A 16,095-nucleotide genomic window follows, 5' to 3' on the forward strand; every position below is an offset into this window, starting at 1 on the left:
ATCTACCGTTTTGTGTCCTACTCAGAACCTACTCAAAACACAAGCTTCTGAAACTCAAAATCCCCTTTCTCACAAATCGTGGTTATTGAACTTCAAAAACTCTTAATTTAAACTCAATAGCCAAGAATGTTCTCTTCTCTTATTCAGCACTGGTGTTTCTGCTGTGATAGCCCTGCCCTGAGTTAATGCATTGAAAGATCGAGTCTGAATGGTGAGAGACCCATGGGTTATAAAGCAACAATAACAGAAATGATAAAATAATTACAATGGACACAAAAACTTATAGATTAATGTATCAAAATAGTAACAAACTGCGAGTGATTTCTCTGTCATTGCTATACAAGATCAAGCTTATTGTTTAAAAAGGATCAAAGGAGAATAGTAAGCAGGATACCTGGATTACAGGTTTTTTCTCCCCTTGGAGCCTGCTTCCTGAACTGTTTGGACTCCAAGACCTGACTCAGCCTGTTCTCTTGCCCAGGCGGCCCTCCCCTCCACCTCCATGCATAGGCTGCTCCTCTCAGTCCATGGTTCCCTCAGTCTCTGGCCTCCCTGTAGTCATGAGGAATCTCCAGGCTCTCTCATCTCTCTCCTACAGCATTTGTTTAACTCTACACTGTATTAGGGATATCTGTGTAGTGATAAGAGGACCAGACCTAGAAGGAGAAAACTTGGATTTTATCCCTGTTTCAAACATCCTGGCAAGACTATTTCAATTCTCAAGTCTGTCTGTGGATCTCATAACTGCCCTTGCATTGTTGTAAGTCTGAGGTTTATTGGCTAAAGTTTTCAACTCCTTGTGTATAGAAATCAAGTCTCAATTTCCAGTAGTGCTTTGTACTTAGTAAATATTTGCTGAATCAAATAGAATGGCAGATGAGAAACAAGGAATTTACTGATAAATCTAATGGGATAAATGGGGAAAATAATGATAAGTTTATTTTAGTTGACTAAATAAATATCATCTTATTGACAGAGGGTAGGCAAGGGATTGGTTATGAGGCTTCCTTTCCCATCCCCTCCATCTCAGTCAACAATTGTGATTTCCTTTTCTTATGTCTGCAGAATAAAAGTTTTAATACTCTTTCTCTGCACAATTAAGAAGAGGTAATATATAGTAGTTCATTGCAAGGAAAAGGGTTGCAGATTAACTATGAATTCACCTTTCTGAATAAGCTCAGAAAGCCTTGCCAGGTAAACACCAAGTTAGATCACTTTCTTTAAAAGAAGATACAAACAACTCAGTTTCTAGACAACAATCTAAACCTTTTTAGTATTTCAACAAGTGGCATTTGGTGTTTTAGCTTACTACATAGCTTCATGTTGCTAAAGATTATCTATGTCAAGATAAAAATAAGCTTACCTCTCTCATTCTTAGCCCATCACACCTGCTATTCAATTATGTGCTCTTTGCTTGTGGGTACCTGAAATAGTAAGAAAGAATAGAACACAAATTAAATATAACTCAGTAGCATTTTGTGAAAGGCAAATATTACAAATTTAATTGATGACAGACACACACTTCATAAAACTATTAGCATGCAACTCCAGCTGCAAAAACTGAACAACAATATGCCTAAACTGTTTAGCAGCAAAAAAGTAAACCAATTACATTGACAAAAGCCACCATAAACAAAAAACTGTATTTAAAAGATGAACAGTTTTGGCATTCATCCCTACCATCGAGTCTTTCACATTCTTTTTTCCATCAAAATTTAGCTTACGTTTGATGTTAGCAAGAATTGCATTACTATTATTGCTAATTTTAGTTCTGTTTATTACCTTGAGGGTTATATATTGTAAAATAATTTTGGTGCCTCTAGTTAATGTTAATTAGTTGTTTTAATAACCTATAGACCTATTTGTTATGTTTTTGTAGGTTTACTTTTTTAACTATCAGGAACTTAATAACTGAGAATATTTAACATTACTGTTGCATAAGCAAAATTACAGAGTTACTATTAGTGTTACCTGTTTAACGTTTAGTCATCCTTTGAGTCCTGCGACATATTTCCTTAACAATCATCAGCCATCAAGTCTGATAGTCTCAAAAGAATTATCAGCCCTCTAAACTGCCTTCAAGGGCGGTGATATTTAGCACTGAAAATTACAAATAAAGTTTTTGAGGTTGAATAGCAACAACTGGCCAGTGACACTGATGATTTGTTTGTCAAAACAAATTGTTATAAACTACGCAAATGAAGTCCACACACTCCTTTGAGTGAAAATAAAGTGAATCTACACAATGCTTACATGTTGGATGGGATATTTAATGTGCGGGAAACTCAAAGGTTGAAGAACTAGGCATTTAGACAGTGGTAAGTGGTAATCTTACCTCTTTATACTCCATTACTCTTTCTCACGAGAGACATGCTAATGCAAACAAGTCAACCAGAATTTGTGTTTAGCAAGATAAAGCTTAGAGGATAGTTTAAAATCCATTTATTATTCTAAATCCATTTTTTTCCATTAACATGTTATACATTAGTGTTTACTAACCATGATTCATGTAACAGTTTAGTTTGTTAACTTTTAAATTATTTAACAACCATAAGTTATTAATACACTTTTAAAGTATTACACAAATATCTTAAAACAGGCTTGGGTTCATTTTTGTAATTTTTAAATAGAAAACATTTTAGGCATCTCTTGAAAAAGAAATAAAGCAGGCATTTAAAGCTAGAAAACAAGTAATTCCAAATTTAGTTTTTACAAAAGTTTTCAGCTTTATTGACAAATTATGGCAAACATATTTGACAAAGTGTGGTTTCCTATTTAGAGAAGCTTACACATGGAACTTTATGTGTGTGTGTTTTTCTTTTTTAACAAATACAGGTTAAAACACTAAACAAATTCAGTTAGCTACATACATACAGTAGCTGCTTGTTTTCAACCCCATTAAAACAGCATTTAAAATTAAATTTACAAATTTAATATCGAACAGCTTCAACTAACTGTTATTAAAAGACAGGTTAAAACATCTTATCTACAACTTTATTATAGCTAGTTCAAATATCATGTTACAGTTTTTTAGCAACCCTAAACAAAGTTTTTGCTAGTTGTTAAGACTCAAAATCTGTTAACAGATTCATGCTCTTTCTTTAAAAAAAAAGAGAGAAAAAAATGATTACACACAACAATGAAAACAACCAAGAGAATATCATCCTACTGAATGGTTTATAGACAATGCTTGCCAATGCTTCTTTTAGTCTGTTTCATAAAATAATACTAGTGTCAGTGTCACGCCAACAGTATCAGGGAAATACAACAAATATATGGGAGCAACCATGAGCAGTTATCCCTAGAATAGGAACAAAAAAAAGGACTATTACTTGTCATGTTGCTGTTTATGTGGAGACCACAGGCTATGAATTGTCTTTGAGGTGAGGTCACAGGCGAGGAGAACCCTCAGTATCTACTATAGGGGTGCTCCCTGTATCCCCCTCGGGCTGACCTTGGTGGTGGTGCCTTCAGGCTGGAGCGGGTCATGGCCCATTCTTCTGGTGCTATGAATAAGAGAAAGACAGTAGCATTCACTTGGCTTCACAGTTATCAAAAACAGTTGTTTAAGATGCAATAGCCGAAAAGAGAATAAAGGATCTTAACACTGAGGGCTCTAGACTTACTACATTTTCCATATGGTGAGATCATACAAAAAAGTATATATTTTGAAATACAGCCACTTGGAATTAAACTTGCAGGGCATTTTTCAAAGCAGAGAAAGTTAAAGTCCATTTATTATGTGTTAAATAGAAAGAAGAGCATCAAGGTAAACCACCCCTCCCTAATCCTTTGCACAGACTCCTAAAAGAAACTGGATATAGGAAACCAGTGGTTCTCAGCCCTTGATTAACATAGAAAATCTACAGGGTGAGACCTAGGGTTTGGTATTTTTTCAGTGCTTGCCTAGATGACTCAGCGTCCAGTGTTGAGGTTCATTGTGCTAAACTATCCATGTCAGTGAGACAGAAGAGGATATGGAGTAGCAAAATCAGTAAAGAAAAATCTATCAGTTTTTTGAAAAACAAGTTGGAAAATAAAGAGGTATTAGTACACTAGGAAAATTCCTCATTTATCTGTTAATCTGACTTCCAGTAACCTCAATGCTCTGGGACCTAGCCAACAGACAAGAAACAAGCAGCCAACCTTTTGAGTGTTGTGGAAAATAGCTTTCTTAAAGTCTATGTATGCAGAAGGGAAATGTAGTGCTCCTTCAAAGGGCCAAGTGGTTTATGGTGACTTAAGTGGTTCCAGAAACTAGGTTATCTGGGTCTTTCAATCAGAAAGAATTCAGTTCTTCATTAGAAAGCAGATTTTATGCATTGGGCTACGGAGGGAGGAAGTATGGATATAAGAAAAGGGATTAGTAGAAGTAGACAAACTGACATTGATAGCTGGTGTACAAGGTGGTGGTAATGGAAGTAACTGTAAAATCACTGCAGATTGAGGCCACTGATGTAGGGCATATGCCCCTGGATAGTTCAAGTGCCTCTAAGAATGTTTTTAGCAAAAACAATAAGAAAAATTTAAATTGTACTTACTATACTATAAGGAAAGGAATAATGATCTATAATATAGAAAAATGAACAAAAGTTAGATCAATATAGGGGAAAATAGCATTAAAGGGTGAACATTAGGTTTCTGAGGATATCCTTCAACAGGATACTTTTATTACAAGTGATATCTGATGATAAATGAAAAATTACATCTCTTTCACTATTTAAGGTACATGCTTATGATTATTTCAATATATGATACGACACAAAATAGAAGTGAGATCCTAAATAAATATGAGACGTGTTATCTTCAGTCAGAATACAGATCTACCTAGATCAGGGGTTGGCAAACTAAGGCCTTTGAGCCAAATTTGGCCAGCCGCCTGTTTTCGTAAATGAAGTTTTACTTGAATACAGGTACGCTTACTTATTAACATATTGTATGTGGCTGCCTTCACTCTACAAAGGAAGACTTGAGTAATTGTAACAGAGACCATACTGCCTGCAAAGCCTGAAGTATTTACACTCTGGGCTTTTACAAGAAAGGTTTACAGGACCCGCTCTAGATCATGTTGCCTTTTTTGGGGGGAGATTATAGATGTTGGTCTTTTTCATGTGATCTCTTGAAGACAGCAATTTACCCCTAAGCTGCTAGACTTTCTCAACAGAGACATTTTGGAGAATTTTATGTATGTACTTGACTGGAAATAAAGAAAAGTTTCTTTGATGTACTGGAAGGGAAAATGGATCTTGTTTGAAAGCTAGAAAGTACCTTGTCAGCCTTATATAATATGAATTTTACACTTTGTCTATGAATAATCAAGAATATGTCAGTGCCTTTATCCTCTTGGAGGTAAAATCTACCCCGTTTTATTACTAATTTTTAGCAAAGGGAATGCACCACTTTTTGCTTCATTTGTTCTAGAGTGTTAAAGATCCCTGGGTTGCAATCTATGGGCTTTAGGAGCTGCAATGATATAGGTTTCAAGTTTTCCCAGGGGATGGAAGTCCTGGATTGTTTCTTAGATCTGAATGTTCCTGCAAAACAGTGAAACAACAGTAGGCAGAGTGACAGCCTTACCTGCCACATTTACCCCCAGATTTGTCAGAACTTTTTAAACTGGCATAATCTTGGGGAATTGCCACCGCGCAAATAAATATGCCTAATGAAAACTCACTGACTTGGTTTTATTTGACTTTATCTAAAACTCCAGGGCAGCAAATTGATGGACTAAAACCTTACTTTTTTTTTTTTTTTTTTTTGCTGTACGTGGGCCTCTCACTGTTGTGGCCTCTCCCATTGCAGAGCACAGGCTCTGGACGCGCAGGCCCAGTGACCATGGCTAACAGGCCAAGCCACTCCGCAGCACGTGGGATCTTCCCGGATGGGGGCACGAGCACGTGTCCCCTGCATCGGCAGGCGGACTCTCAACCACTGCGCCACCAGGGAAGCCCAAAACCTTACATTTTTAAACTGTTGACCAACATTAAAATGGAGAGTGACACTGTTCACTGCTGTATCCCCAGCACCTGGAAAAATATGCAGTGCATAGCGGATCACATAATCCACTAAATGTGGGAAGTAGGAGGCATAAAGAGCTTCCAATGACAATCTTAAAAACACTAACAGTTGGGGCTTCCCTAGTGGGGCAGTGGTTGAGAGTCGGCCTGCCGATGCAAGGGACGCGGGTTCGTGCCTCGGTCCGGAAGAATCCCACGTGCCGCGGAGCGGCTGGGCCTGTGAGCCACGGCCGCTGAGCCTGCGCGTCCGGAGCCTGTGCTTCGCAACGGGAGAGGCCACAACAGTGAGAAGCTCGCGTACCACAAAAACAAAACAAAACAAAACAAAACCACTAACAGTTGAGCTGAAGAAATTCAACATTAATTTTAAAAGTTCTATAAATAGGAATCTTATATATTTGTTATAAAGTCAGACTTCTAACTCACGAGGTTTATTTAGCTAAATATCAAAAGTGTTTCACTATTAGATTCAATGAAACAATCATAGCGGAGTCCTATTACAAAAAGTGTTAAAACTTTTTTCATTGCACAAAAATATGCTCTTTCATAACTCTCTATTGGTATGTGAATTAATACTATGCTCTTTCCTCCTTGCTGAAGGCTAGGAAAATGGGAAATACTATTAGCCCAGCATAAAAGTGATACTGAGCAGGGCCCTGTGGGGCTCCTGTGCACAAAAGCCTTTTGTGTCCCCCATTTGTTTGACTACAAGAAATAGGCTTCATTCAGCCTCCATGGCCTTCACTGAGTTCCAAAGGGCAGATTCAAGCAGTTGTTAATTAGGGAAGGGAGAGGATGCAGAGACAAGGGTGAAATAGTCAAGAGAAACAATAGTGCAGCTTTGGGGCAAGGTCCTAGTTCCCCATCAAGGGATACACACAGCAATATCTTTGAGCTGTTTTGCAGATACTGAAACCCCCACGAGGTGGAAGAAGTTAATAGTTAAAGATGGTATGCTGCCCACAAGCACATAGACCCCAGACCAGTTGGAACCTGAAGATTGATGATATTGACTCCTACTTACCTCACCACCAACCAATCAGAAGTATGTCCACAAGCTGATCACTCCTCTTGGAACCATTACTATAAAACTTCTCATTACCCTCTCCAAGTTGGTACACACAGTTTTGAGGGCATCAGCCAGTTGTTGCCCCCTTTGCCTGGCAAAGTGATAAAGCTATTCTTTTCTATTTCACCCAAAACTTTGTCTCTGAGATTTAATTTGGTGTCGGGGTACAGAGGCTGGATTCAGCTTCAGTAGTAACCAAAAAGGCAGCTAAAATGAATTCCTAACCAGGCAAAGTAAGTTTTAGATTTTCTAAGATTCCTTACCATTAGCAGAGGAAATCAAGGATTAATTTCACTTAATTCAGATCTTGGGCCCATTGTTTACATGTTCTCAATAATAATTGAGATCAGGGAAATACTATTTCTGTTTGTGCCAAATTTCCTTGGTCTATATTTTTCCTAATATCATAATGTTTATATTTAGACACACATTTAAGTCACCACATTACAATACAAGCCAGCTTCTCTCAGTGAAGTTATGGTCTTTGTGTCTGGACTGGAGAGCACTGACTCGAATATTTTTCCTTTGTCATGAATCATATAGTGTGCCATTGAGCTTGTGTGGTCAGCCAATATCCTCACTGCTCACCAGAAGCACTTGGATTACTTCAGAGATAGAAGTGATTCTTAGAAATCCAGAGGGATTCTAACTTGAGTCCATCATGGAACCTTGCACATAGGAATAGACAAATCATTATAAAGACTTGATGATGGGAATTCTCTAACATGTGAAGTTATAAAGGCCCAGGAATGGACTTAGAATTTATCTGTCTTCTTGGGCTTCAACTATTCAGCAAAGTGTATTTAAATGTTTTGGGACTTCATACAAATTTTGGAGTTCTGGCCAAGTGTTTCTATTCCCATGAAGGACGTCATTAAAGAAATCATTACAAACAATAAGGTTTAGAGATATTTCTTTTTACTTTCGGAAAATGATGAAGTAAAATTCTCTCAGTATCAGGATGATTGTCATCTGAGAGACACTAGGTAGTCTATGCATATAAACAGAGCAAATAAATACATTATTCCTTAGAGAAGGTGCAAAATAACTGTTTGTCAAATTGGAAATTACTGGAATGGTTTACAGAATTGTGGATCTGGAAAAAGCAAATGAAGATATGAAAAATAGAGTTCAACTGACTTGATTGAATTTCCAATTCTGGGTTTCCCAATCCAGATTTTAATGTGCCATATGGTATATGAATAGGAAGGAAAGGGGTCAAATAAAACATTCATTAGATAACATTTTCTTGTTTTTTCTTCACTAAAGATCTCCTATACCAGTCCTTGTATTAAACCCTGCATATGAAGATAGTTTAAGGAGCCTTAAGGAGATCACAGGACAACACTAACATGAAATGTCATAGATTATAGCACAATTGTAACTGATATTTGAAGAAAATGCTGAGGAAAGCGTAGAGAAGGGAGCTACTAACTTCCATCATTCAATTGAACTTGGATAGAACTCTAACACTGAATCATTTCAAAGAAGTAATTTTCTGAGCAAATATATGGCATAACTAAGAATTCAGGTACTGTTTAACCTATTTAGGAGAACTCACATTCTTTAGAAACTTTCCTGTATTAATTATTTTGTATCATCTGGTCTGGTTTTTTAAACTGGATTCTAAGATCTATGAAAGGAAAGACTTTCTACAGTGACAAAGAAGTAGTAAGGACACCATAAATACTTGTAAGCTACATATAAATAAATGACGTTATTAACTAAAAAGGAATTTAAAAATCAATTATGCAAAATAAGTAAAACAGGACTCATTCAGAAACACATTGTTAGAATTAGGTTATAGTGTTTTATATATTTGAAATATATCAATATTTCTTTTAAAAAATTATCCCATCTCTGTTTTTTTAAACTCAGACTGATTTTTTTACCCAGTTGATTCAAGTTTTACGGAATGCATAGTGTGTAATCTCCATTACATGCTAATAAGCATCATTGAGGAACATTTTATTTTGATAAAGTGGTGTAAATTACCCAGGTAACTCTTCTTGTGCATTAAATGTTACTCTAGTGACTTAAAAACTATTGCATTTCAAATATTCTGTTCTCAGCAGAATCAGGACTATTAAGTGGCATTTATATCTCAATGTTCTCTCATTCCTGCCATGGGACTAGATACTTTGGGGAGCATTCAGAGTGGGAAAGAAAAATCTTGATGATTTTTAAACTTGCAAAATGGTGTTTTCTGAGTGCTCCAGAGATACTATAAACATTGAGGTTGTTGGGGGCGAAAAAATGAAGCACAAGAACAAGGCACCAATTTATGAAAAGTCAGCATTATTTATCTGGAAAGTAAACTTTTAATGCTTATCTATCTCTCTGGAAGTAGGTTTAACATGCCACCTTCAAAATAAACTAACTTTAGAGAATAGTTCAGAAAGGATATGGGGTGTCATAAAGATTACCAAGGACATAGCTCTTATGCTCACACTTTGCTAGACCTAGATAGCTAGTTATTTATATTTCTGAGATCTGAAAAAGAATCTCAAAAAAATTTTTTTAATCACACTACAACAAAAAAGGACAGCTCTTGCTATTTATTTTTGGTATACTGTAAACCAATTTGCAAAAAACACAACTAATGTAAGAAATCTAAATTAATCTCTACTATTACAAGCCACTAGTGTCTTTGGTTTTAATCATTTAAGAGCATTACAACAGGTTGATTAACGTTCACACTGGCTCTGAGCCACTCAGTTTGTTGGGCTCAGGTTTCTCATTTCTTAGAGAAATATCTTTCTATTTAAAAGCATATTTCAAATATTTAAGTACATGTTGCTTTATGGCTATTTATTCCCAAAGGGAATATGTTAGGTTAGATGTTTTCTAGTTGCTGTTGTAACTCACTAAAATAACAATGTCCATTTTCTTTAATTTTAAAATACCTATCTTACCTCAAAAATGAAGATACTTCTAGGTGTCAAGCATACTGCTAGGCATTTTATGTGTATTATTAGCTAATAAAATTTTCTTCCAAGATGGGTGCTAATGTTGTCTTCTTTTTAAAGATGAGAAAACTATAGCTCAGAAAGTTTAGTTGTTGGGAAAGCCCAGAATTTTTATTTGTAATTGTCTCACCATCTTTCCACTATCCTTTTCATCTGAAAGAAGCTGCTGATTTCCACTCTTTTTCCTTTTCTTTTCTTGGCTAGAAAATAAGACAATTTATTTTACTCCCTTCTGATTATATAATAATTGGTGATTCCAGGACTTTTCTGGTGGGGCAGTGGATAAGAATCTACTTACCAATGCAGGGGACATGGGTTCAATCCCTGGTCCTGGAAGATCCCACGTGCCACAGAGATACTAAGCCTATGCACCACAACTACTGAGCCTGTGCGCCTAGAGCCTGTGCTCCAGAAGAGAAGCCACCGTAAGGAGAAGCCCAAGCACCGCAATGAAGACCCAACACAGCCAAAAGTAAATAAAATTAAATCTTAAAAAATAATAATAATAATTGGTGATTCCAACAACAAACAATTGATTAGCTAAATCAGGAGACTGTAGCTTTAATTTTGTTAGCAAAAATGTAGGCTGCTTGAAGTGAATTTGCTAAGGTGCAAATCTAAGTGTTTAAAGTGGAAGGCAGGGTTAACTGATCTGCTCTGAGCATCTTTAGATATTAATGGAATATTAGAACCTAATGGTTCAACAATTTCATCCACACAATTTGTATTGTCACTATATGTAATTGCAGAGTTTATTGTTTTAAGATGCAAAGGGTAAAACAGAATAGTACTGAAGGAGAAATATGGATGATCAACATTTCTTTTCAGAGATAAACATAATGAGTTATGTTCTAAGAAGAGTGAAATTTCAGTTCTCTATCATTTATACTCTCTGGAAATTCAGGCAGCATCTGGGAAGCAATTACAGCTATTACCACTGTCATGAATTTTTAATTAGACATTCCCTGTTAGAAACAAGTAACACTTGAGATAACCCATTTAGAGAATAATAAAGGACTGTACTCCATTCCCAACTCTGGAGTTTTAAGACACACATGACAGGTACTCAGTAATTACTTATTGAATAAATTAATTAAATTTAAATATTTTACATCTTCATTTTGTACACAAAAAGAAGTCGTAGACCTCCCTCAGATGGATCCCTTCAGTTTGAATGGAAGTCCTATGAGTCCTATAGCCAGGAATGCTTTTGAGTTCTAGTTCTGCCTCTTTCTTGTTGAAAGGCCTCTTTGGCAAGTCAGCAAGTCTCTTCATCTACATACTGATGGCACATTTTAATTGTCAGAAACTATTCTGAGCTTCTGACATGCATATCTAAATGCCTGTGGGATATCTCCTCAAGTTTCTCAAACTCAACTTTTTCAAAATTAAACGTCTTTTTCTCCATGCTACTTAATACTCTAAGTTTCGTATTTCAGTGAATAAGGCTATTACCTACAACTTACCTAGTTATACATCGAAAACCCTTTGCATCTTCTCAATTTTGCTCAGTAGATCTAAGCAATAATAAAGCTTTTTCTTTTCTTCCTTAATATGTGTTTCACTCACTCATTTCTTCCTATCTCCACTAATCTTATTCCCTGGCAAGCCATTATCCTCTTTGCCTAGAGAACTCAGCTACCTTGTTATCTTTTGTGTTTTTCTATGATTTTAAGCATATATACATATATATGTATATATATATGTATATATATGCCATAATGTATATATGTTCTATTGTACATATACATATATATATTCCCTACTGTGTGTGTGTATATACATGTGTGTGTATGTATACATTCCCTACTCTTCTCCACCTTCTTGAGAGAGGAACTTGTCCAAATGCAATTGATTAGGCCTGTTCACTTGCTCTTGTAGCATACTCAAGATCAGTCCAAATTTTTTAACAAGGAATTCCACACAAGGCCTAACATGGTCTGAAACTTGACTTCATTTTAGACATTAGAGTTGATGACTGGTGATCATTTAAAGTACAAGTATTCTATGTTGTTTATTGAAAAAAATTCTTGTGTTTCAAAACAGAAGTAATGTTGCTGATAAATTTAAGACTTTAAAATCTTTTTCTCAAAAGGAAGGTCATCTTATTTTTGCATGGAAATGGACCAATTAGGAGAAGGAACCAGTAAAACAAACCAGTTTAAGGTTTCAAGTACAAAAGACCCAAACTTTAGATACCTGTTAAATTTTGGCAAATTAATGATTTTACACTGTTTAACATACTGAGAAAAACTTACATTTTCCTTAACAATGAGTAAATGCTTATGGATTAGATTTTTTGATCACTCACTATTTTGATTCATTTTAAGAATGATGATGTTTTCTGGTAGTGCTCCCACAAGCCAGAGACGGGTTTGGTCATTGGGACTTTTGAAGTGCTTCTCTTGGTTACTGGGGAACTTGTCCTAAATACCAAAATTTTCCTCAGAGTGGTGAGATCCATTTTAGTCCTTGAAGATGTTCTTAGGTGAAGTCCCTAAGTGGCTTTTGAAAGTATGTATTTCCAACCGGCTATATGGACCATGAAACAAATAAAATCTATCTCCAAAGTCCAAACTTAACATAAACAACAAATATGAATGTTTAAAATGTGGTACATATTGAAAATATAAATGGGTAAATTCAGAAAGACAGTTGATAAATATATGAATAATCTATAATGAGGAACATTGTAGAAACTTTGAGAAAAAATTCTGAAATACATTTGTGGCCCAATAGTTCGTGTTTGATATTTCTCTATTAACTTAAATTCAGCACAATGGAATGTGTGTCTGTGACCATGGCTGGTTTTTATAATATGAGAATTAAATCCTCTTCCAGTTTCTTTTTTCAGTCTAGATATGGAAATCCTGGGGCATTTTTCTTAACTTTACTGCATTTTTATACATACCCTTGTTTAGTACCCACAAACTTACTTCATGTATATACCTAATTTCCAAATAACAGTGTGGTTTTGCAATTTTATCTTCTGTGACTAAGATTAAGTTATTTGAACTACTGCTATTCTGTAAGCTCCAGGAGGGTTAAAAAAATGCCCAACAAACTTAAGGCTGTGCCAAGAAAGCATTCCAAGTAGTTTAACATGCAATGAGTGTTTTTTACAAGCTTGTATGTTACCAGGTGAGGCCACCACAATTTGAAATAAGACTCACACTGTAATTTAAATATGCTGTGATTAGTATAACACTCCTCTCTTTGGTGGTGGTGCTATTTATTTTTATTTTATTTTTTTAATTTATTTTTTTATTTTTTATTTTATATTGGAACATAGTTGATTTACAATATTGTGTTAGTTTCAGGTGTACAGCAAAGAGATTCAGTTAAATGTATACATATATCTATTATTTTTCAAATTCTTTTCCCATTTAGGTTGCTACATAATATTGAGCAGAGTTCTCTTTGCTATACAGTAGGTCCTTATTGGTCATCCATTTAGAATACAGCAATATGTACATACTAATCCCAAACTCCCTAACTATCCCTCCCCGTCACCCATCCCTCTGGTAACCATAAGTTCACTCTCTAAGGCTATGAATCTGTTTCTATTTTGTAAAAAATTCATTTTTATCATTTTTTTAGATTCTGCATATAAGTGATATCATACAATATTTCTCTTTCTCTGCTGGACTTACTTCACTCAATGTGACAATCTCTAGGTCCATCCATGTTGCTGCAAATGGCGTTATGTCATTGTTTTTAATGGCTGAGTAATATTCCATTGAATGTATGTACCACATCTTCTTTCTCCATTTCTCTGTTGATGGATATTTAAGTTGCTTCCATGTCTTGGCTATTGTAAAGAGTGCTGCAGTGAACATTGGGGTGCATATATCTTTTCAGACCATGTTTTCCTCTGGATACATGTTGAGGAGTGGGATTGCAGGGTCATATGGTAGTTGTATTTTTAGTTTCTTAAGGAACCTCCATACTGTTTTCCATAGTGGTCACACCAATTTACATTCCCACCAACAGTGTAGGAGGGTCCCTTTTGCTCCACACCCTCTCCAGCATTTGTTGTTTGTGGATATTTTGATGATAGCCATTCTGCTGGGGTGAGGTGATATCTCATTGCAGTTTTGATTTGCATTTCTCTAATAATTAGTGATACTGAACATCTTTTCATTTGCCTCTAGGCCCTCTGTATGTCTTCTGTGGAGAAATGTCTATTTAGGTCTTCTGCCAGTTTTTGATTGAGGTGTTTGTATTTATGATATTAAGCTGCATGAGCTGTTTGTAAATTTTGGAGACAAATCCCTTGTCGGTCACATCATTTGCAAATATTTTCTTCCATTCTGTGGGTTGTCTTTTCGTTTTGTTTATGGTTTCCTTTGCTGTGCAAAAGCTTTTGAGTTTGCTTAGGTCCCATTTGTTTATTTTTGTTTTTATTTCCATTACTCTGGGAGACAGATCAAAAAAGATATTGCTGCGATTTATGTCAGAGAGTCTTTTTCCAATGTTTTCCTCTAAGAGTTTTACAGTATCTGGTCTCACATTTAGGTCTTTAATCCATTTTGAGTTTATTTTTGTGTATGGTGTTAAAGAATGTTCTAATTTCATTTTTTACATATAGCTGTCCAGTTCTCCCAGCACCATTTATTGAGGAGACTGTCTTTCTTCCATTGTATAGTCTTGCTTCCTTTATTGTAGATTAATTTACCATAGGGCATGGGTTTATTTCTGGGCTTTCTGTCCTTTTCCATTTTTGTGCCAGTACCATACTGTTTTGATGACTATAGCTTTGTAGTGTAGTCTGAAGTCAGAGAACCAGATTCATACAGCTCCATTTTTCTTTCTCAAGATTGCTTTGGCTATTCAGGGTCTTTTGTGTCTCCATACAAGTTTTAAGATTTTTTGTTCTGGTTCTGTGAAAAAGTGTCATTGGTAATTTGATACGGATTGCATTGAATCTGTAGACTGCCTTGGATCGAATAGTCATTTTGACAATACTGATTCTTCCAATCCAGAAACATGGTTTATCTTTCCATCTGTTTGTGCCATTTTCGATTTCTTTCATCAATGTCTTATAGTTTTTGGAGTACAGGTCTTTCGTCTCCTTAGGCAAGTTTATTCCTAGGTATTTTATTCTTTTTGTTGTGATTCTTTTGTTTCCTATTGAAACAAACAATAGAATTGTTTCTTGAATTTCTCTTTCTGATCTTTTATTGATTTTGTACAGAAATGTAACAGATTTTTGCATGTTAATTTTGTATCCTGCAACATTACCAAATTCATTGATGAGCTCTAGTACTTTACTGGTAGCATCTTTAGGATTTTCTATGCATTGGATCATGTCATCTGCAAACGGTGACAGTTTTACTTCTTTTCCAATTTGGATTCCCTTTACTTCCTTTTCTTCCCTGATTGCCAGGGCTAGGACTTCCAAAACTATGTTGAATAAAAGTGGTGAGAGTTGGGCTTCCCTGGTGGCACAGTGGTTGAGAGTCCGCCTGCCGATGCAGGGGACACGGGTTCGTGCCCCGGTCCGGGAGGAACTCACATGCCGCGGAGCGGTTGGGCCCGTGAGCCATGGCTGCTGAACCTGCGTGTCCGGAGCCTGTGCTCCGCAACAGGAGAGGCCACAACAGTGAGAGTCCCGCGTACCGCAAAAAAAAAAAAAAAAAGTGGTGAGAGTGGACATCCTTGTCTTGTTCCCGATCTTGGAGGAAATGCTTTCAGCTTTTCACTGTTGAGTATGATGTTAGCTGTAGGTTTGTCATATGTGACCTTTATTACATTGAGGTAAGTCCCCTCTATGTCCACTTTCTGGAGAGTTTTTATCATACATGAGTGTTGAATTTTGTCAAAAGCTTTTTCTGCATCTATTAAGATGATCAAATGGTTTTTATTCTTTGATTTGTTGATATGGTGTATCACACTGATTTCTGGTTATTGTAAAATTCTTGCATCACTGAGATAAATCCCATTTGATCATGGTGTATAACCCTTTTAATGTATTGTTGGATTCAGATTGTTAGTATTTTGTTGAGGATTTTTGTGTGTATGTTCATCAGTAATATTG

General features: G+C 36.0%; 1 protein-coding gene across 1 annotated transcript in view; it reads right to left on the reverse strand.

Moving 5' to 3' along the window:
* Nucleotides 1–2,603: 2,603 nt before the first annotated feature.
* KHDRBS2 (KH RNA binding domain containing, signal transduction associated 2) overlaps nucleotides 2,604–16,095 on the reverse strand; it is a 699,880-nt gene continuing 686,388 nt past the window's right edge. The window contains exon 9 of the mRNA XM_030840977.2: nucleotides 2,604–3,506. Within this exon, the coding sequence (XP_030696837.1) occupies nucleotides 3,409–3,506 (98 nt within the window). The 3' untranslated portion in view covers nucleotides 2,604–3,408. The remainder of the gene's footprint in view (nucleotides 3,507–16,095) is intronic.

Source organism: Globicephala melas, chromosome 11, assembly GCF_963455315.2.
Source record: "Globicephala melas chromosome 11, mGloMel1.2, whole genome shotgun sequence".
In the NCBI taxonomy this organism is placed as follows: Eukaryota; Metazoa; Chordata; class Mammalia; order Artiodactyla; family Delphinidae; genus Globicephala; species Globicephala melas.